Source organism: Hetaerina americana, unplaced genomic scaffold, assembly GCF_022747635.1.
Source record: "Hetaerina americana unplaced genomic scaffold, ioHetAmer1.1.p SCAF_13, whole genome shotgun sequence".
NCBI lineage: Eukaryota > Metazoa > Arthropoda > Insecta > Odonata > Calopterygidae > Hetaerina > Hetaerina americana.
This window is the reverse complement of record NW_027286403.1, coordinates 11,908,160-11,932,020: the sequence shown is the minus strand read 5'-3', so window position 1 is coordinate 11,932,020 and position 23,861 is coordinate 11,908,160. Positions and strand designations below refer to the sequence as shown.

Genomic DNA, 23,861 nt, shown 5'->3' with positions numbered 1-23,861 from the left:
TTATATTTATATGCATTACATATTTACTGTAGTCTCATTTAAATAGCATTACATACAACACAAGTACAACGGATCTATTATTGATTAAGTCTGGCATTTTACAGCTCAACATTCTAATTACAGAGAGTAATAAATAATACACTTCCACTGTCAAATTAGAAATTTCAGGTGCAAATTGCAAGGGAGAAAATGCACACACCATATATGTATAAATATTCCATATATATTCATATTCACTTCTCAGAAAGGGGATGATTGATAATAAAATAATAATCAAAAACAAATATAACTAAAAATCTTTATTGCAGTTCTCATTTCATGTTTACTTTGACCTGCAATAATACTGAAAATTCATTATTGCTCTATGGACCAAAAGAAGTTTTGATAGGTACCATTAGAAGAATAACACTTTTTTAAAAATTTATTTAAGTTACAATAAATTGGAATTAGCTTTTTATGAATAAAAAATACCAGCATGAAAATTGAAATCAAAGAGATTGTTCAGATGGACATTATATGTCTATAATTGAAGGAAAAAAATACATATGGGGACTAAATCAAACCCAGTACGGCAATTGATTTCACATATCTTTCTTTACTTAAAAAGTAATATTTTCTACACTGTACAGATCAGCATGATCACTGAATGGCCATTAATACGGAGATTCCTTCTGCTTCTTCACTGCTTGGACACATTTAGCCATGGTTGGAGAGGCTCTACTTATAGTATCAGTCATGAAGAAATCTTCTAAGCCCTTGTATTTTACATCAACTGGTGATGAACTAAGGTTTCCTTCCACTGTCTGAAAAGAAACAAATTCACAGAAAAATTCTCATCTACTCATGGAACAACATTGTCTCATTTAAAATATAAGTGACCTATGCCAATAAAATGGTTACATCTTGTGCAGCAATCAATTTAATCAAAAGCAAAAACCATATTTCTATTGATAAAGCTATAAAATTTTTCTAATAATTGATTACTAAACATCTACTATAACAACTGTAACATGGCAAGACTTCTGGCATAACATGCTTCATAGTCACTTTTCGAATAGAAAAAAGCCTTAAAAAGCATATTAAAAACCCTTGATGGAGGTCAGTGAAATCTTTTTCCACAGGAATGAAGGAATAAATAATGGTAGAGACAGGATGATCACTGAGTGTTACCTATCTCTTTTCCTGAATGTAGACATATGTTTATATTTGAAAAGTTTACCGCACTCATTATCTCTCTTTACCATGGTCAGGGCAAAATTTATGACACAAGCTACTTTTAAAGTGGAAGATCTGTGGAATATATTTTGATATAATATCATTTATACTTTTAAAATAAGGATTCTTAAGAAGGAAAAGCAGTAACAGTTCAAAATTACTCGCCCATTAGCTTCATCAACTGCTGTAGCATGTAATATTTCATAATTAAAGAACACACTCGGCAAAAAATAAGGTAATTTAGGTATTGTTTACCAATTTGAAAGTCTACGCAATATATTAATGCAAAGAAGCATTGCTTTGCAAAAATAATGCCCCTTTGCCTTTTTTTATCTCACTTCCAAAACTAAAAATAAATTTCTCTTTCAATTGAGAAAAAACACCAAAAATATTATTAAACTCTTCCAGTTTAGACCCTGACCATTTCAGATACACAATAACATAGGGTATATTAACGTACGACACGATGGGTAATACACATATGTGCAATTGAGTCTCAATTACCTACATGCCATTATCTAACACTTGGATTTTACATTAATGTCTTAAATCTGCATGCTTGCCAATGAGAGGCTCCATCAAAGTTGCTGTGGTAGCACTTCCAGTGTCTTTGATTACCAACAATGACTTCAACTTCCTCTATTTTAGGTAATGTGAAATATTTTATGGATAAGTAATTTTTAAAAGTTTAATAAAAGGCAGGAGAATAAAATATACTAGGAAACTTCCATTTTGAATCATCACTATTCCACTTATGCATTAAAATCCTTACCTTGAAAAGTTCACTTGCTTCATTGAAGTAGTTAGCATCTTCTACCTCCCCGTACCTCGTGAGGTTGGGCGACACCTCTTCCAGCCTCTGTCTTACTTCTTGCAAAGTATCATATGGGAGTCTATGGCCAATTACCTATAAGTAATACACAAAAGGGTCTTTTGAGTGATAACTCTGAGATCATGGCGTACTAGGTATTCCCAGTAAGAGTATATACCCTTTCAAAAGAAATGAATGAAATCAGAGCCCTATTTCTTCATACAGTATGAAACACTTTGTGAGTTCATTTAGATGAATTACTCAATGCTGCACCAATGGCACAGACATGAGGATGATTAGGGGAGGCATTCCTATATACCCTCTTCTGACTCTGCCCTCAATAAGTTTGTACATGCATCTTCAAGAATTAAAATGTAACAATAAAAGAGTTTGTTATTATCATTTGATAAACTGATGAAAGATTTTCCTTTAGCTGGGCAGCCATGCTGGCCTACCACTCACAGCTGTGCCCTTGAGTTAGAGACCTATCATTTTGAAGGAACTGCATACATTAGTGAAGAGGTTAAGCAAGTTAAACAAAAAATTGAATAACTCATTCATTTTGATAATATAATTCAAAAGTTTCAGTTGTTAATTAAACGTCTTGGGAAAATGGACCCTCGTTTAGGAACATTTCTGGATTTACCATTGTGCTTCGCAAATGCATTGAATGAGAAAATAACTCATGAATATTACCAAACACTTGAACTCTTGATTTTCTCAAAGCACATATTGACCTATTGAATGAATGTATTTACATATGCCATATTCATATAAAAATATTTTAAAATCAATCACACAATTTTCATGATGAATTCAATGGTTTCAGGATGTACTCATGAAAACATCATCATCACTGAATAAGTAAACTTGGTATTTTTTTTCCACACAAACTTTATTACACTGCCAGCAGTAGCGCAATGAAGTTTTATGAAAAAATACGAAGTTTACTTTTCCAGTGAACACAATTTTCAAAATTTAAAACAGATTTGGAGAATACAAAATATGAGGCTAGTAACCACATGAAATATCTTACCTCTGATAGAGCTCGAATAATCTTCCAATCAACGCGAGCCATCCCAGGAGGGGTAATTGCAGTTAACGTTTGTTGTGCACGACCTTCGGTATTTACATATGTTGCTTGCTTCTCTGTATAAGCAGCTCCTGGAAAAACAGCATCAGCCATTGCTGCACCAGCATCTCCATGATGACCTAGAGTGAAGAAATGTTCAATTCCAATGATTCAATAGGGAAACAAAATTGCATATGCCACCCCATAAAACATTGAAGACTACATTACCGACCCTAGAGTCAGTAGTCCAGCACTACATTCACTGGACTATTATTTCCTTCATGATTAAGAACGTTAATAAAATTTACTATGGTGGGATTGGCTAAAGGAGAAGTTTCCCCAGAGGTCTGTTCAAGAACTTTTTGAAGTTATAAGAAGGTAAAATGAGAGGGTAATATCAAGAAGAGGGTAAACTGAGGATATTAACTTAGAAATTCAAGCAGGGGTGAACATTCCTGCGTGTTGAGTGAGCTTGCCAAGAGAGTACATAAAAAATTATCATTATTACATACAATATGGACTTTAATTAAGATGATGATGAAGATGAAATACCCTGTTCACAATAACTTTAGCTACTGGCCTTAGGACTTCATTAGTATAATATCAGTTTGTAAATTGACCTTGAATAAAATACCCATTGTCAGTATCAAGCCCAGCATCTATAGATTTCCAGAATTGATCAAGTTAACAAGGTTCATTAAGCAGGAAACACACTTGCTAACCAAAAGATTATGAATTTTGAGACCGACATTGAGCCTGGTTGTTGTGTACATTTTGACCTTGCCAGTGGCACACTGAATGGTAAGAGAGAAATATTTGAAATATGGTTTCACAGACATTGTTTCAAAGCAGGTATCATAAAACTTACTTTGCATAACTGCAATTTGGGAAAATACAGGTAGCCACTAAACCCAAGGAGCATTGGTTCACTAATTCTTTGTTTTCTCTTTTACTGATTTAAATAACAGATGTTGTGAGATGTTGAAAGGTAATATTTCAATCTTCCTTCAGGCAAGGGCACAGATGCTGGGCGGAAAAATTTCTAACTACCATATTATGGATGAAAATGAAATACTTACTCACTAGACCATAGAAAAACTCAGTCCAGTGTCACCCTCAATATATCAAATTCTAATCTCTTTTTAAATAAATAATTGACTTGTGTACAATAAGACTTTCATCTATTAATATGTTTTTACTCAAAATAAAGAATAATCAAATGCGTAAAACTTTAGTAGAAGTCACAAAAATCTTTTTGCTACGACCCCCCTGATAACATTGGGTCCAAGCCAGTTCTTGTCCACACACCCTATGTACTAATAGGGTCGAGTCCTGGTTACCAAAGTCGAGCCTGAGTGTCAGAGTGAGATTATTTACAAACATGTCATCCACAAACCAAATACAGATTCTTAAATGCTGCACCAATGTTATAGAGTCCATTTCATGCATCACCATAACAAAAGAGAATTACATCAACATGAAACACAGTCATCATGCAAATTATTACCTTGGTAGACAACAAAGCAATCCTTGGGTAGGTCATCTCTTGTTATAACATTTTCATCTGCTCCCAAAAGAAATAATAGCTTGGGAGGATTGTCTCGAATAGCAGCCACACCTGCCTTGTAGCCCAAATCCAGTGCAGCGACTTGAGAAGCTACCCGATGTAAAACATTTAATACCTTCCAGTCAGCTGGTGCCTAAGAATGTAAAATTCATTACCTTATTTAATATCACAATTACCTCCAAATACTGTAAATTATACGAGGAAAGAGTGAGATGGGTTCTTTAAGGAATATTACAAATTTCCTGACTAGCATTAAAGGTGGCTTCTGTTACACATTCAGATTTGTCACATGCACCATCTATCATTATAGCATCTGATAAAGGGTGCCGAACTATTGAGCTCATTAAATATTGAAAAATGAGAGCATTAATCGAAACAGAGACATATAAAGTATTATGGAAACAATATGGCCACCAATAAGAAACAAAAATTACAGTTTCCCACTGCATGTGAAATCAGAGCAGTAGCTATGAAGCTGATATCCTCTTGGCTTTTTGTATTGTAAACTAAAAATTGCGGTTGTGTTGTAATTGTAAACAAAAACCTGTACAGGCCCATTAATAATTAACAAGGGAAACAAAGTAAGTGCAGGGCAGTGCAATAAACCTCATGGAATCTCTTCAATTATCTTTTGATTGAAATATGTTTAATCTGAAAATTATGTGTTTCAAGACCTACAGCCACAATGGCTGAAGGATGTAAATCAGTTCTGAATGATACTACCAATATTATTGTGTCACCTAGGGGATTAATTTCATATTCATCCACAAGTTTGAAAATAAATGCTTAAACAAAAATGACATCATTTTCAAATCCTGAAAGAGTGATCCTTACCCCAGAGGCTGACTTAGCAATCCGCTGCACAAGGGAAAGTATGTATGGGCCATCAGCTCGTTGAAGCATCCCGGAACCAAGGACAACCATTGGTTTCTTAGCAGATGCTAATTTCTTTGCAACTGGATGTTTACCCTCGGCCAATTGCTTAAGAACATCAGGCTGGTCACCAATATGCTACAAGACAATGAAAAATTTTTTAATGACACAAAAAATATGGTACTGCGCGCATTAGTACTAAGCCCCAAGATGTGTGAAATCCAATTATCTGGGTTGGGGGCCAGTTTCTCTCCCAGGGCTACCTACAATTTCCAAGAAAGATCTGGTACCCAAAAAATCACATGGCTTGAATGAAGCTGAGGGTGCCCAGAGGCATCCCAGGGAATTGAAACCTGGCCTGGTCAGTAGTCCAAAGCTTTACCCATTAGACTACCATATACCTCCAGGAATTAATATAGCGACCAAATTTATATGTGTACATGTTTTAGAGTTAAAAATGTATTTTTTCCTTCTTATGCACATAATCACGGTTATTGACCCCAAGATTGGTTTGATATGTGATAGTAACAACCATTTACTACCAAGTCATTTGGTATGTGAAATTCACACATCAGGGTAAGGGGACTAGTTCCTTAACCTGTGCTGCCTTGAGTTTTCCAAGAAGATCCAGTAACTGAAATATCATAAAGCTTGGGTGCCCAGTGGTATCACCCATAATCGAACCCAGACCCTCTGGTCAGCAGCTCAGCACTGTACCCAATGGACTACTGAGTCCCAAAAGTTATACACATAACTTTTGAGTATTTCTCCTGGATAATATAGACGATACATGGCATAAAATTTTAATATAACCTTAATTTATTTTTTTCAACAAAAGTTGCCACCAATTTCTGTTCTTCACTCCAAAATAAGTATTTGAAAATGATAAATAATGTGAATGTATTAACCAAAATGCTTGACCCAACCAGGAGACAAATTGCCAAATGGATAATAGGGTACCACATAATCAGTGCTCAGCTGTACTAAGACTCAAAGGGGATCACCACACTAATATATAAAATAAACAAAAATAATCATTTTTCCTGCCAAAGTTTGAAAAGCAATACTCACCTCATATGAATAAGTTAGGTCTAGTTTTGGACCAACCAATGTCACTTCCAGTTCATTATGTAGATAAGCCTTTCTAATTCTTGAGTTGAACAGAGGAGCTTCATAACGAGGGTTTGATCCAATGATAAGCATAAAATCTGCTTCTTCAACACCTGTGAAGAGGAACATTTTTACAAAGCCAATTTCCATAAATATTCACACACCATAACACGACCGAATTCTTTGAATTGTAGTTGCCAAAATGCTGCCTGCCAATTATGTACAAGTTAAATCTTAAAGGTGATATCATATTCTTACATGCATAATCTGACTAGAATACTCACAAAATTCATAAATAAATTTTGACATTTTTGTGAGAACACTCACAATGAAACTATGTTTAGCACCAACAAATATTAAAAGTAAAGCCTACAAGTAAGCTATTGTGGCTTTCTAGCATTCCCCACCAATATTCAATTGCAAAGAAAGCCAGTTTCACCTGCTTTGCTCAGTTATTAATATTTTGTAGCTATAAGAGAATTTTAATAAGAAGTAGATCCGTGCTTCTCATTTAACCATATTTCTGCTGTACCTATCAAAAATCTTCAACTTTCATATTTGAACCTCTCCTTTGATTCTACATAATATTATCACCTTGCATGTGGAACTAATAGGCCAAAAATATGAAGCATTGGAGAAAATTGCATTGAATTTGGTAGAAAAAGAACCCATGGCAAGGCACCTTCTGGCTAGATTAAAGGGGTTTGAACAAGCCCAAAATAGTGCCATGATACATGTACAGTTTCAGATGCTTGATTGCATCGGATGATATCTGATGACAGTCCAGATCAATCATGATTCTAATTAATTGCACTAGGCCATCATCAGAAAATTACCGTAGTCACAGCCCTAAGTACAGAAAAAAATCCTCTTCGCTGGAATGATGTATATAACACATTGAATAAGTATAATAAGACATCATACAAGTCTATGATATAATACAATACCTGCAATTTTGCTGTTTAAGAGATAGCTGGATCTGAGGTCGGTGCCAGAACCATCCATTGGAAATACCTCTTCAGTGCATAAAGATTCAGAACCAACTCTGTTCAGCATGTCCTTCAAGGATATTAGAGCCTGTAACATAAATGCAACAAGTTTAGAGACTTAAGTAATAATAATGATGTTATTTGCCCAACGATTGGGGTACAACAGCAGCATAGAATCCTTCTTAAAAAAATAGGAATTCAGAAGGATTTCAGGGAGGCGTTCATACACAGAGAAAAAACACATTTTTTCATATTTACATACACACAGGTCGTATCTACATAGGTTATATTTAAAAAACAAATACATGTCACATTTGGCCATTGATAAATTCAGACGTAGTGCAATAATTTTTCTCAGTCAAGACTTGTTTTGTCTTTTAAACCAAATTAGGTTTTTGTATTGCTGTGGTAATTTATTACATTGGTTTAGTCTCTTTGACTTTTGTCATAGGCTTAAAACTTTGGTTCGATTATATATGATATGCAGTTTTAACTTGATTTCGGTATGGTAACTATGGTCGTAAGTTTTGCATGGAAGTCTGACAAAAGTTGTTTCATATACGTTACTAGGAAAGGAATATATATGGATGGAAGTGGTAGGAGCACAAGATCTTGAAAGATTGGATGGGCAGATGAAATTGGTGGCTTAGATGCGAATAGCCTTCTTTAGCATTTTAAATATGAGTCGGGAGGGAGGATATGAGCTTTAAAAATGATACCATATGTAATATGGAAGTAGATAAGCCCATAGTAAAGTATTAATCGCATATCTTGGCTCACTCACCAAAGCTTTCAGGAGGAAACAAACTGAACTTGATATTCCTTAAAGGCAGTTTGTCGAATTTGAATCCAAATGGATGCCATGAAATTTTGTGGTTACAATATATTCTACATTTTGACTATTCACTGTTACTCGGGGACTAGGTTTGGATTAGTTGAGAGAAAAATGTATAGTCTGGGACTCTTCATCGTTCAGTTTCATAAAATTTCTGTTTTACCAGTGTACCACCATCTGCAATCCTCATGTTCTTCAAAGTTAATTCATTCATGAAGGTTGTGAAAACTAATATATTGGTATAATCAGCATATAAAAATTGCTTTAATTGTATATGCTTTCATCAACACTGAGGGTAGGTCATTAATACAAATTTTAAAAAGTAATGGACCAGGGATGGAGTCTTGATGCACTCTTATGGATTTGGACGCCTTTGGTAATGGATTCAAAAGCACTGCCTGTTATAATGATTTTATCCTCACGATCTTTTTAACATGACTGAAACCATAGCCTCGGTACCCCTCTTATTCCATAACACAGCAACTTTTTAATGAGAATGCCATTATCTATTGAATCAAAGGTTTCAGTTAGATCAACGGCCTCCTAATTATCAGAAGAGATCAAAATGAGGCTTATGGCCTAAAAAGAGGCTTGAATGGTGGATGAGCACGGTTTGATGAACCCATGTTGATGACAAGATAATAAACTATTTCTACTTAAGTGATACGCAAGTTTATATAAGAATTTAATACCCACGATATTTCATTTGTAGGAATTAAGAGAAAATTCAACCTCAAATCCACAACAGAGAAAACAAAAATAAAATCAATGGATTAAAAAAAGGATACCAAAGTTCACTATGCTTGACCAAGCATTTTGACATCTGACTAAATAATATTAGAAGAAAATCATCAAAATTGCTGGAAGGCAAGAGAGATAAATTACTTCACAATCCAACAATTTTTCTTAGCAATATTTAACTAATTGAAAACAATAAATAAATAACCCTAACTAGAGCCATCCAACTACAAAATAACATTCCCAACAACAGCTAATCCTTTTCAGAATGTTTTCTTACTTTATGGTATTAGGATTTTACACAGGATCATGCCCACATTTTATTTAGTACTTTCTGAAAACAGCAAAATTTTGGCCTTCTTACCAATTATGAACATAAGAAAACAAGGAGAACAATCACAATTCCCCAACACCCATGTGAAGGAAAATCCATCTAGACAGGAATGGATCCCATGACCTCTGCATTAGCAGGCAAGTATAGCACCCTTCTGTCAGCGATGAATTCATACAGCTGTGGCTGTACTCATAGAGTATACTGTCCTTTATAATAAGCTTGTGTAGGAATATAACTCTTACAAATGACATTTTGATTTTTATATCTAAATTTAAACTAAAAAATTAAACAATTTGGCTGTACAAACATATTGGACAACATTGTTAATCATGTGCATCCTATCCCTGGATGATTTGAATTCTTTAATTAATCTTTTCAACACCTGTTCAACTTACTAATTCATATATCTTTCTTTAAGTACAAAAAGAGGAACATTTTCAAGTTCACATCATCTTGCCTCACCTCAGCATCAACGAGGCCACCAGCTATTGCTGCTACTTTGTCACCTGGTGTACTTTTGATCGCCTTTGCAACAGTCACAAGGGCATCCTCCCATTCCACTGGCACCAACTCTCCTTTGGAATTCTTCAAATGGGGTGCTATTAACCTTTGCCTCTTGAGCCCGTCACAGGCGAATCGTGACTTATCGGAGAGCCACTCCTCATTCACGTCCTGCAAAAATTTCCCATGAATAACAATTAAAACTATCAAATCACTTAATATATAGTACACTAGAAGCATTGTGACACTTGGCAACACGGCACTCGAGGGGGGCAGAGTGCACTGGATGGATATCTAAAAAAAAGAGAGCCCAAAGAGATCTAGCCTTGCATTAGTATGAGTACTACTGTTTCCCAGCGAATCATGTGGGAGAAAGTACTCCACTTCTCTCCGAACTCGAAGACATTTTGAAAGGAGTATAGTAAAGAAAGAATGGAGAGTAGAATGTTTTACGCCAGTCACCTCCACTCTTTTCAAAGTTCTCAAAGATAATGTATCCACCTTTTATTGAAAAATTAATTAAGCTGGAATATAAAAAGCTAAAACTCATGAGACACTTCTTGTCCAAACACACTAAAATATTTTACTTCTTGTAATTTCATGTTGGTTAACATTATTTACGTAATGATATCTACTGTAACTTGCTCGGTGCTGACCATTAACAAGGTAAACATTTGCATTTGAACTTATAAGATGCGAGACATCAATTGGAAAAGGTAATTTAAAACTCAACAATTGCTCAAGGATGTTAATAAATGTACCAGACAAATTTAAGCAGCAAAAACTATTGTGTCCATTTATAAAGATTTCTATTTCCTAGCGCATTCCTACAAGTGAAATTCAACTCTAAAATAAATATTTCATGCATGAAAAATCAACTTTTTTTTACAATTATTACCTATTTTAAAAACATTTACAGGTATACCCATTCTGTTTGGAGCATACATTATCAAAGGGTTTCTTGCTCATGATAAGTTGTACATAAATACACCAGTAGCTGCTTCATAATTTCTAAATATGAGACCTGGGTTGACATTTTTCACAAACATAATAGTTACCTCATTTAACCTAGGAAGAATGCGAAGGACTTCTCCAGTACGAGTGGTGACCACAATGTTGCTTCCCACAGCATCAAGAACATCTACGCTATCAGTCCTGCGTGTTTCCCAAGGACGTGCAGTGAAAGCATATGGCTTGGAAGTCAGAGCACCAACTGGACACAAATCAATGATGTTCCCAGATAATTCTGATAGAAACATCTTTTCTACATATGTTCCTACCTGAAGATGAACCAAAGAAATATATTATTCAGATTTAAAAAGTTTAAAATCAAAGTTTCTTTAGTAAAAAAATATACTCAACCTAGGGAGGGAGCAATAAAATAGGACATGAAGTTACAAGATTTATTCCTGGAGAATCTGACATTACTCATATTCTTCATTAATGGCATAAAGTAGGAATTATGTTTGAAGGCTGCTAATTGTAATTAGAATATTATTTTTGCATATGCCACATTTTACTTTTTCTTAGGATCAAAGAAAATGGGAGAAGGAATTTGGAATACTTTCTTGGTTGCCTTGGTTATCCTTACACTTAAATCCTAGAGTTAAAAGAGGAGGTAGTAGCATGCCTTGAGTGTGTAACCATAACTTTTATTTGCATTCATCTATTAGTTCAAAGTTCTTTTATAAGAGATGGATCATGTTAGATTAAAAAAGGTTTTTAGGATGAGGCGAAAGCATAATGAGAAATCTGGAATATATATTAATCAACTAATCACATGGGGTCTGCAAACAAATCATTTAATTTTCTTACAGACAAAATTTTAATTATTAATTACCTGCATATCATTTCCACGGCCAGTGGTTCCCAGATCATCTATGCCAGCTACTTCAGATGCAAAACGAATACACCTTGTGCAGTGAATGCATCTCGTCATTATAGTCTTGATCAATGGACCAATATCCTTGTCTTCCACAGCCCTTAAAAATGTGGGAAACATTTATAATCTACAGTAAACACATAAACATTTTCAATGTATAATGCCCAGTTGGTCACAATAAATAAAATTGATCATAGTTTTCAATTAACAACAGAACACCCTGAGTGCAAATTTTATGGTTAATCAATGGATGTCCTCAAGTATTTCTCCAGCATTCATAATAGACCAATTTCATGTTTGTGGACAATTACTTAAGAGAAGTACATTGGCTATTAAGAGAGAGAAGAACATTCTGGCTGCAAGGGGGTGGACCTAAGAGTAGACCACATCCAAAGACATTAAATGCATATTATAATGTTTTGCCAAATCTCCTCAATATTTGCGAGGGAAAAACTCATACTAACTCATTACTAAGAGCACACAAAGTGGTCCTAGGTGTCTCAAGAATTTAGAATCTTAACTGAAAGTTTAAATGACTAGCTTGGTATATATGTTCCTTAAAATAATTAAGTTTTATGAAATTGCACAATTTGAAATCAAAATGAAGAGTTTTCTCTCTGGCTTCATTAACAAAATTTCAACCATCTCCATCTTTTTCAACATGGCCGTTAGCTATTAAAGGCAATATTACTGTGGAATAGGAGGGACATTTCTGCCATAATTTACATGAATATTAAAGAGAGTAAACATAAAGCTAAGCAAAGCTGTTCCATAGTGATTTGTACCTAACCCTAGAATACCAATTTACTCAGCCATTTGCCAAAAATACGTCTTTTCAGGAATGTAACCCCTGCAGTAGACAAGAGATACCCATACACAATTACAAAAACTCCTGATTATTAATAAGATGATTAAAAGACTTTTCAATTATCAGGGCATGCCTTCCCTGCTTCGCCAATACATTTCAGTCATTCATTTTAATATTCACAAAGACTCATGTTGTTCTTGTGATATTTAATAGCACTGCATATGAGGTCTTTACTACTTATAATATGTTGGCTTGCTTTCTAAATATAAATTATTAATCCTAATGTTTCTTGGCCATGGGAAAAAATTGTTTTCTTAAAATGATGTTCATATGTGAACGTATAGACACATGTGACACACTGTCAATAATTTAACCAAATATATGCTACGAAAATTAATCTGGTGCAAGTGATGGTAATATAACAGCTAAAAAAGTCTGCCGTTTAGAATTTTTAAGTATGAGCTAATTGCCAAGATTGCTCTGCTAGTAGACTAACACACTTTTAGAAGCCCTTAAAATGTATGCACCACAAACATAGAGATTAATTAATAATGAAGACAAACCTCTTTCCAGAAAAATTGATGTCAGTGAACCTGGAACGATCACTCCCAAAGGCCATACTTTGGTCCTGAAGATCACATTCACCTCCTTGGTCACAAATGGGACAATCAAGGGGATGGTTCACTAAGAGGAACTCCATTATACCTTCACGAGCTTTGCGTGTCATTTCAGAATTTGTCTTGATTCTCCAGCCTTTCATAACAGGCATGGCACAAGCTGCAACAGGCTGAAGGGAAAAACATTATTAGTTGACAGCTACTAAGTGATGATAACATTATTCAGTATATTAATTTTTAGAACTTAAATAATATATCAGCAGGAACATTAATTGGGTTTTTAATGGGCTCTGCTGTTAAAGAGTAGACACCATGGGGTATTGTAGACTCAAATCATAACCTTCATTAAATGACACTCGAAAATTCAGGCATTGAATTGAGGTAAGATTCGATCATGACCTATGCTAATCAATTAGCCTGCCACCCATTGGGCCAAAGAGGTTGGAGATTAATCAACTCTTAGCCAAAAAAAACTAGGGATAGCAGTGTATACATTATTGTGTAAACTCTGAACTATGAATGTGAGGAATATTTGGATAATGGCAAGTTTTTCTATTACTTACTTTTACATAATTAACAAATATATTTCTGAGAAATTATATTCACATTAAAAAAAAAATAGATAAAGGCACTAAAGACAAGTTACTGTTCCACCACATCATCAGATGAATGCACTAATTTTCCCCGACCCCTAGATTTACTTATTTAACCAGGAACATAAATTTAGCAATCTACTGCATAATGATTCTTCAGTCAAGACTCAAATGGAATTTACAAAAAATGTTACCTATATACAACCATTTCATTTTTAACAATGCATCATGCTTTCAAAAATTTTTGTTATTGCCGTTCTAGTTAGCTATATAAGCCAAATGTTACTGCATTGATTAAGGTTTAGGATATTTGGCAGCCAAAAAAACTGAAAACAAAGCTCACTGGAGAGGGTTATAAACAGAAGGCATAATATAAAGTCTAACTTAATACCAGATGGAACAAAGTAGCAGTTTTAGGGGAGGCGACTGACATCTAGGTCATTTGCACCATTAAGGATGGATGGGAAAGGAAGGGTGGAGAGAAACCCCACATTGACATTAGTTTACTGTTAATGAAAGGCGCCAAGGGGTCCGCAGTTTAATGTCCCATCCAATAGACGTCGTACTCACTCAAAGTTCTCTCCACAAGGCACCTCAAGCAGGGATGCAAGAATTGCGGTATTTAGAAAATGGTTCATCATTTAATTTTTCTAGCTAAAAAGAGTATGACACGAAATTTGAACAGAATACTTGAAGGTTCTTTTCACTGGATTTCAAACTGCCTTCATGTCATAATTGACAAGTTCTAGCCTAGTTTCAAGCTAATACAATGCAAGTCTACATCATCCCTAAGCATATACTAAAGGCAATCAAAAGAATTTCAGGTCTGCTCTAGCTTTATTGAATCTACTGATAGTGAGTTAACTATATGACATCCTTTTGCTCTCATACAAAGGATTTACAGGGTAGACACTGAACTCCATTTAGGAACTGAAATAGTGAGATAGTCATGAGTAAGAATAAAGGAGCAAAGTGAAGGAAAAATCTCCTTATAGTAAATTATACGATGAATGATAATTGTTAATGACAAATTACCAACAGTAGTTTAACAAGCCCAACAATATCCCAGGACTACAAGAAAGCATTAAATGATTCATTTCAAAATTTGCTTCTTATTAGATCATATAGTGAATAAGACTACCAAAAGGTAGTGTAAGTATAAGGGAAAATAACTAATATGACACACTAAAATAGTACAATTGTACAGTTATTTGAAATCATGGGCCATTATATTCTTTCAAAATTGCAAAATCCTTTTCTAACATTCTTATGCATGAAATCGTTATGTCATGTCCTTCCTACATAATCTTAGGCTACAATGTGGTGTTCAAAAGAGTCATTCTTGTTGTGAAACTGAACTGAGTATATACATTCACATCATAATAAAAGTAGAAGAGGGAAAAAATAAGTACATTTTTCAATATACTGCTCAAGTTTTCATTGCTTTTAGTACAAGGAGCTGAACTTAGGGTATTCACTTTGTAATCAGTCAGAGATGTAAACATGAAAAGAATCCAAAGTCAGACTTCCAAGTGGATGCAGTACTGCTAATTTTTTTACAATTGACTTAGTACACCACACAAAAATAGCAACCCAAATAAAAAAACATGATTCAATTTTATAAACTCTCTTTCTACCAATGGCATTCGACGTAATTTCAGAGGTACAGAAACAGAACCTTAATCAGTCCCATCTTATTCATCAGTTACATCAATGACGATCTAAAATAAGGATTTGCATTATGTTATACACTAATGATAGATTAGACAGATATTAGCTTATCAACATTCCTTTGTATTGCAAATTACCTATAGCAGAGGCTCTATACATAGAGGGTGACATGGTGGTTAATGTACATTTCATAAAACTTCAACACACAAGATTAGAAGGTTGGACTGATAACAGTGCAGTTTCATGGATATATTCATGGTTACACAATTTGCTCCAAACAACAGCATTTTTTCATATAATTCTCCCCTCTTCTCAGTTTGATTTTAAAATATAGCAATTCACTAGCCACTAAAAATTAACTTAGGGCTTTAGTGGGTCGCCCCACATTTACAAGGCACCAGTTCAAATGGTGAAGCTCATGTTATCAACTCCGCAACATTCTTAATCATAGATCTAAATACTCCCTAATGTGACACTACCAACTTAGCAAATGCACTTTAAATATTTCAATTTTTCAACTATCATATCTATCTATATTTCTGTACCATAGTAGGAATAAACAGTATCCCTATAGAATTACTAAAAGGTTTGGGAGAAAATGGAAGGAAGAAGTTCTTTGGATCAATACGCAGTATTTATGCGGAAGGAATTTTACTAGAGTATTTCCTTAGATATTTTGATCTCTATCCAAAAAAGAATAAGTGATGGTATGTAGAGACTGTATGACGATAGCCTTGGGTTAGAGGTGTTACTTTGCTTTAGTTGGGTAGTAATAGAAGATACAGGGAAGGCAAACAACAGCTGAGGCCATTTATGCCATTAATAATGGACAGGGAAAGATGAAGAGTGGAGAGAAACCTGGGGTTGGCATTATTAGCCTTCTCTTAACGAAAGTGATATGCAACTTAACGTCCCATCATTAGCCATCGCACCATCCCGCTCCCCCACTTTAGTTAGCTCACATTTGGATACACAACAAATACTTGGGACCCATGGAACAAATCGTTATTTCAAGAATTGGAAAGTTTTCAAAGAAAATCCACTACATCTGCTAAAACTTGCTAATAGAAGAGAGTAAGTGTGGCGGGTGTGCTAAAGAAATTAGTTTGGGTGCTCCTTAACCTATCCCACGATTTCTAACATACATGCATGCAAGATAGTTTTTTCGAAATGTACAGGGCAACATATTTTCCATAAAAAATAAAAAAAAGGCAAAAAAAGTGGGCGAAGAAAATATTGCAATGTAGCGGGATGTTCAAGGTAGTGTCAAATGGGAGAATTTTTGATAAGCAGGGTAAATGAAGGAAGATAATAGGCTTTTTACATGGCTTGAAGATAAGTAAAAGTTTCAACGTTGTGAAGAAGAAAATAATGTAGGGCACATAAAATATGAACATCACTACGACACATAGAAGTCATAATGGACCATCCAAAACTTACCTATAATAGCTAAAACACCCTGAATGAATGAATTTATATCTTAGACATTGTAAATAATGTATTTCCTCTCGAATATATTAAGACTAATATTTGGACATTGGTCCGATAAACGTCTAGACTATTTATTTTACGTTAACCTACTTTGATCTCCAATTCATTTAAAACTCTTACTATTCGATATCAAAGGCATTACTGCTACTCATTGGCAAAGAAATCAATACAACATGCTCACCTTGGGTACTTTTTCCACTTCCACTAAGCACATACGGCAATTTCCTGCAACAGCTAAACGTTCATGATAACAAAATCTTGGTATTTCCACACCAACCATTGCAGCTGCCTGAAATAACATGAATTTATCAGGTGAAGTTCTTACTCTATAAGCTCTTTGGCAATCCCAAAGTATATGCATACCTGAAGTACAGTAGTGCCAGGCTCCACCATAACACTCTTGTCGTCAATAAACACTTCAACTTTATCGTGAGCTTGCCCAGCAGTTCCTCTTGCTGCAACTGGGATATTTGCCCGTGCAACGGGCGAACAAAGGGCCCTGGCCAAAGGGACCCTCAACATTTTGGCTGAGATATCAAGGGGTTAAGACAAGTTTATCTTATCATGTTAATAAAATTCAATTATAAGAGTAGGGACAAAGTACATCAACTGTTTAAAAGGGCCACCGGTAACTTGCATTCTCTGCTGCGTATTAAACAAACAACAATCAATAACTTTCGGGGTTCACTACTAACACACACGCATAGAAGATCATTTCGCAACTTAAGACTGAAATTAAAATCACCGGTTGAGTAGCAGGATTTCAAAAGATAAATTACACAAGTGTCCTATTAATAAATTCCAGACTATACTTATAATTTTACGTATGATACATTGCCACAAGTTGTAATGCGCTAATTATATGTCCCAGCCACAGTAATCATTAACATCTCCGTGACGCGACAATGCATTTTTTCACATACCTGCTTCCTAGCGAAATACAAGTAACAGCGGTAGCCGAATATATTTCAGGATAAAAACAAATTTTTAGTCTTACCTAATACGATCCTATACTTCGCCCGTAACTGCTCCCCTCCTTCGCCTACTGTTAAAGAGTGAGAGAATAAACTCGACCAAATCAGCTGAGCGATAAAGAGAGATACTAGCGCTACCAGTGAAGCAGCAAGTAACTATTTCTAAAACATTTATAACATAAGTCGATTCGTGTATAAAGGGCGGTTTTAGCGCCTTGATGTGTAATTAATGAACTAAAGTCGCATGTGTTCTTTACAAAAAGCTGCAATTATTGATTAATGAATTGCCCAAATAAATATAATTATAATGATAATATAACATTTTAAAAATGGAATCTACTTGAATATGAAATTTTAAAATAGAAGTAATTGCCTCAATTGATCAAGTTGGAGTTTGATTTATTCGTCCGTCAGTTAGCGCAACTGTGAAAAAAAAGTTTCTGGCGGGTCTGTCGTTTTCACTGTGATTACTCTGAGAAATCCACCTTTTGTTCTTGAATCTAGTTTGCAGAGCTCCGTTTGGCGCTGTAATTGTTACGTCTTGTGTCGCTGGAATGAATTCCTTCTAACTCTACGTATTTATGACTAGAGCATAAACTATTTCATTGCTATTAAATTGCAATAAAAATCTTAGTAATAATGGCCCAAGAAAAAAAGCTTATATATTCGACTTATTTTTATTAATTTTGGTTTATATGGTAGGAAAATTTAATAAATTGAATGGACTGGGCAGTACGAACACCAAGATATGATACTCTTCCTTCCCATCCCTCTTTCCGGTCTTCCTGGTGCCCCAGTAACTAGTGTGAACCTGGAGTAGCAGCAGTTTTGTTCAATTTAGTGTCTGGCAGGTTATTTTTCAGTCATGATTCTAGGTGATTTAAAATCTTTGAATTCATACCTGGCTGACCACAGCTATATGGATGGGTAAGTCGTAATTCAAACTTATAGTTTATTTCCCCCCACGTGTCGAACGCCAATGTCAAGTTGGCATTGGGGGATGTACCGGGACTGTAAAACACGCCGCTATTAACTTGTAAGGCAATTATGTTTGCCTAGATGTGCCTCGTGCATATATTAGTGTATGCATCTACAGTCCGTTACCATTGAACATTTCGCAGATAAATATTGTTTGGTATCTGGATATGTTTAATGACGTGAAGAATATATTTGCTAACAATTTTTATATGTTTATTCCGCTCCAATGCCCTAGATATTTATACTTTTTATTTATTATTGACTGGTTAAATATCCCTAGTGCATAATATGCACCCTAAAAATAAATGATACAAAGTGTTCCAGATTTTAAGTGAATAGCATACTGACTATTAGTGAATTTGATTAACTGTTTCAATATTAACCAGTAATGGATTGAGGGATTTTGCGTTTTGTGAACTAACATGCCGTTAGAAAATATACATAAGTTTGTATTGACATTGAAGTATGGGCCAATACAAGATAATATTTCTCTATTTCTGCTGAATTTCTAATAATGTGGTTTTAAACTCCTGTGACGAGTCTGCATAAGTTAGAAAACTTGAATGTACACACATTGAAAATTATTGCTCTTTCAATTGAAAAAAATTGGCGCTTCTGCAGTTTGTATTATTCTCATTTTTCTAGCTGCTAAGATTTTCCTTTTTCCAAAGATTTTCTTTGTCCGATTTCCATCTAAAGTTAACTATTTTTCCGTCGAGACTTATTTTGGATATCATTTGGGGACTATACCGGATGAGTTTATTGAAAAGTGTAACAGTTCAAAAATTTAATTGAGTGCCCAGTGACCACAGTTTAAGAAATGCCAAATGATCTCAATTGCTCGAAAACTAATAATGTGTACTTAATAATTTGCGTTAGAATTTTTCTGTATAATGACTTAAAAGATCCATTTTCATTAGGTATGTTCCGTCTCAGTCCGACACTAGCCATTTTGAAGCCATTAGTAAGCCACCAACTAGTGCAACTCCACATGCATTAAGATGGTACAATCACATCAAATCCTTCGGAAATGAAATTAAAAATTTTCCTGGGGAGAAGAAGGCAGCAGGAAAACATACTCCAAGCAAACAAGAACCTCCGAAGCCAGCTGCAAAGGATGACGACGATGACTTGGATTTGTTTGGATCTGACGAGGAGGAGGTAAGCAAGCTTTTGAGTATTTGGTGCAAACTGATTCAGGGCGGAGAATGGCCCTCAAAGGAAGGTTATTAAAATGTATGGCATGTCTTTTGAGGTGATGTTTGTTTAGATGTTGCCTAGTTGTTCCAGGATGTTTAGTAACGTAAAATACTTGTGGAATTGTAACATCTTTCATGTAAACATGGATAAATGACGTTTATGCCAATTTATTTGTGTTTTATGAGATCTCGTTGGTTGGCCCGAGTACTATTTATGAACTACTGAGGTCTATAATTCATTGATTCATTCCGAAATGTTTATTATAGGTTATAGGAGGATCTTACCGCAGATTAGGGTTCTTAGAAGGCCTCAAAAGGCAATGTAAGAAAGAAAGGAGGAGCTGTTTTGGAAGTGATGGAGTTTCAAATCGAAAAGGCTTCTCGAAATCATTGCTAAACGCGATGAAGATTTTAAATTTATGCGGATGCGATGACATTACTGATTATACTGTTAGTGTATTTTTGTGTTGATATAGTGCCTTGCGAGTTGCGCGATCACTTCAGTTTTTTCTTTCCAATTCCTTAGCAGAACTAGTTGGTGCTCAATTTAATTTTTAGTTCGTTTATTTTTATCATCATTATATTTATTGGCAGTAAATGGTGATTTAGTGAAGACAGTTTCATATACTTACTGTTGATAGGCAATTTCATTTGAATTTAAAATGTTCTCATTTCCATTAAACGAATTTATGTGGGTAATTTCTTCACCCTCTTTCCCATGACCTTGCCATTTGCGTATTCGTAATTTACTTAAGAAATGGTAGCATTTGTGCAAAAAATTGCATACCTGGAAAACTGTGAAACAATTAAAATTTACTGAGCACATTGTGGTTGATTGCTTTGTGGTTTTTAGAAATTTAGGTTAACTATTTCCTCACAACTCAAGATGGGGTGTCAGCGGAGCCACTGTGAATCCTCTGATAGAAGGTCAGAAAAATAAATTCCTATCAAGCCAGGCATTAACTAATGGAGTTCCTTCATCAAAGCTTTCATCGTGTGTTGTGTGACAAATTGTCTTATTTTAAACTTAAATAATCTAAATAAACACTTAGATTAAAACAAAACTATAAATACCCTTCAGTCTAAAGCAATTACTAAGCTTACTTCATGCCCCTCAGGATTTGCATAATATTTATTTTTATCTTCAAGTAAGTCATAAAAAAGACAAAGCTTGGCATTCAAATATTTGCCTAGGTAATTTTTATCCCAAAATATTCACAGAATGAATCATTTTAAGTACTTAACCGTTTACTGATTCCCTAACACACCCTTCAACGTGACCTATTCACGACTGTTTGGTATGAAATGCATTGATAATTATAATTCAAGATGCCATCATTGTAAAGCGTTTGTTATTTTTGTCAACACTGGTTTATAATATCCTCATTGAATGCTTGAGATATGCTGGTTTAAAAGCTTTTTTGTCTCTGGTAGTATGAGGGGGTGTGGATTCGAGTCCATGCCCAATCTGTATTTGACTTTAAATCAGATTTTAGAAAATCCCTTGTTGAAGTCAACAATTAAACCTTTTGAATTTACTGAATTTAATGATGCAGTTCTAAGCTACGAAGCATTGAATTATGGAGAAGTAGATACCTGAACCTTGCCTTGTATTTCTTAAATTTTGTGGTTTAACCCCAACAAGTCAAGGTAAAAACAACTTGTTATATTTATTTCCCTTGGAGGTTTAGAATGTTTCTATACCCCAAAGAGAAGATGCCATGGGTACTAACTTAGTTTTTACCTTGGACTTAAATTAATAGTGTGAATAATGTCTGTTAATATCCAATGATCTTGGTAAAGACTTCAGGCTTTGAATTGAATAGTAAATGGACAATTATGCTTTTGTAACACTACTAAATTTTAGGATTTGTTCATCACAGGATGCAGAGGCAGCTAAGCTTAGGGAAGAAAGACTAAAAGAGTATGCTGCCAAGAAATCGAAGAAACCTACCCTTATTGCCAAGTCTTGTGTTTTATTAGATGTTAAACCTTGGGATGATGAAACTGATATGAAGCTAATGGAAAAGCAAGTTAGGTCTATTGTCAAAGATGGCCTTGTGTGGGGTGCCTGTGAGTATTACCTTTTAAACATTTGTGAATTATATCCTTATAAGAATAAGATCGCGTGTTTATGGACTCATTGATTTTCTTTTCTAATTTTTCCTAATTACTGGTTTTCAGCTAAATTAGTTCCATTGGCTTATGGCATCAACAAGCTGCAGATAATGTGTGTCGTTGAAGATGAGAAAATATCAATTGATCTCCTGACAGATGTAATACAAGAATTTGAAGACTTAGTTCAATCTGTTGACGTTGCTGCTTTCAATAAAATTTAGTTTTGTAACATTTACCCCGAATAATAAATTGAAACTTTTTTAATCGGCAAAAGTGTTATTTACTTGTTGGTTTTATTATAGTGCCCTAGCTCAAAGCAAAGTAGAATTTCCATTTTGGGTCCCCCTTTTTCTTGCCTAATCTTCTCTGTTATCTGTTTTGGATCTTGGTTCAAAAGATCAAGTTACAATTCTAGATTGATAAATTGAATGATTTCTTCATTGTTCAAAAATATATTGATATTTAGCCACTTGGATGGATACTTAAATATTTGGGCATGAGTAATAATTTTTTGGTTGGGCGAGTAGTGTGTGCCATAACATTTCTAGCTCAGGAAGATTTTGGATAAATAACACTTTCCTAAACCATGTCTTTGGCTCAATTCAATAATCACGGAGGATTGTATTATATACTTTTATATTCAGAAGTATGTAGTTGTACTATATAGGGATTTATTAAGATTGGCAACTCTCCCATTTAAGTCGCCTTGTGAATTCAAAAATTTTGAAAATGCAATTGAAAAAATTTTGATAATTGGTTGAAAGGGCACGCCTTGCGGGATGTCTACACAGTAGGAGAAGCAAGGCCTCTGAGGTTGCTTTGTATGAAATATTTGCACATATAAGGGGATGACAGGATTTGAAAAGAGCCACCAGAGTGAGAACAGGGTTTGGAATGTTTGATTAATGCTAAGGACAGGGAAGTTAAAAAAAAACTATCAAGTGAGAAATCTAGAGAGGAAATGTGTTAGACCTGCATGAGGTAAAATGAAAGGATAGTGGGGTTTTTTTGGAGTGATATTTACAGAGTAATTTAAAAGGTATAGGAGAAGAGTCAATCTGTGGTACCCATTGTACTAAATTGGGGAGAAGGCAATGGAGAGCATAGAGCTTGTGAATGACAGATTATTATTATTGGAATTATGTGCAGATGCAGTCACCCTAGTGATCATCTAGGAGTACACACTGTCATGCAATAATAGAAACGAAAAAAGTAGATCACGTGTATCATCAGCGAGACATCGTGAATGTACTTGTAAGTAAACAATAGTGATAAGGAATTGGAATGTGGTGGTAGGCAAAGGAAGAGATGGGGGTGAATTAGAAGAGTTGTGTTTTAAGAGGAAATAATGACAATTAAGTAAGAAATCAATAGAGTTTTTCATGAGAAAGAGCTTAATAATATATAAGGTCTGATTGAAACTCCTCAATAAACATAGGTTCACATTGAAAATGCCAGGAGATATCAGATTATATAGTGGTTTGG

General features: G+C 34.7%; 2 protein-coding genes across 2 annotated transcripts; one reads left to right on the top strand and one right to left on the bottom strand.

The window, feature by feature from the left end:
- Positions 1 to 284: 284 nt before the first annotated feature.
- On the bottom strand, positions 285 to 18,231 carry ND-75 (NADH dehydrogenase (ubiquinone) 75 kDa subunit). The gene is made up of 14 exons (XM_071583248.1): positions 18,105 to 18,231; positions 17,471 to 17,634; positions 17,289 to 17,396; positions 13,299 to 13,522; positions 11,886 to 12,027; positions 11,104 to 11,325; positions 10,007 to 10,216; positions 7,596 to 7,725; positions 6,610 to 6,761; positions 5,500 to 5,676; positions 4,606 to 4,798; positions 3,063 to 3,238; positions 1,988 to 2,122; positions 285 to 803 (listed from the first exon to the last, which is right to left on the bottom strand). Exons 2-14 carry the CDS (start codon positions 17,627 to 17,629, stop codon positions 654 to 656), a joined length of 2,178 nt encoding a protein of 725 aa, XP_071439349.1. The 5' UTR covers positions 17,630 to 17,634; positions 18,105 to 18,231; the 3' UTR covers positions 285 to 653.
- Positions 18,232 to 18,817: 586 nt separating this feature from the next.
- Positions 18,818 to 22,659, top strand: LOC139686159 (elongation factor 1-beta'-like). The gene is made up of 4 exons (XM_071583343.1): positions 18,818 to 19,008; positions 19,980 to 20,220; positions 22,142 to 22,331; positions 22,443 to 22,659. Exons 1-4 carry the CDS (start codon positions 18,947 to 18,949, stop codon positions 22,595 to 22,597), a joined length of 648 nt encoding a protein of 215 aa, XP_071439444.1. The 5' UTR covers positions 18,818 to 18,946; the 3' UTR covers positions 22,598 to 22,659.
- The last annotated feature ends 1,202 nt before the right edge of the window (positions 22,660 to 23,861 follow it).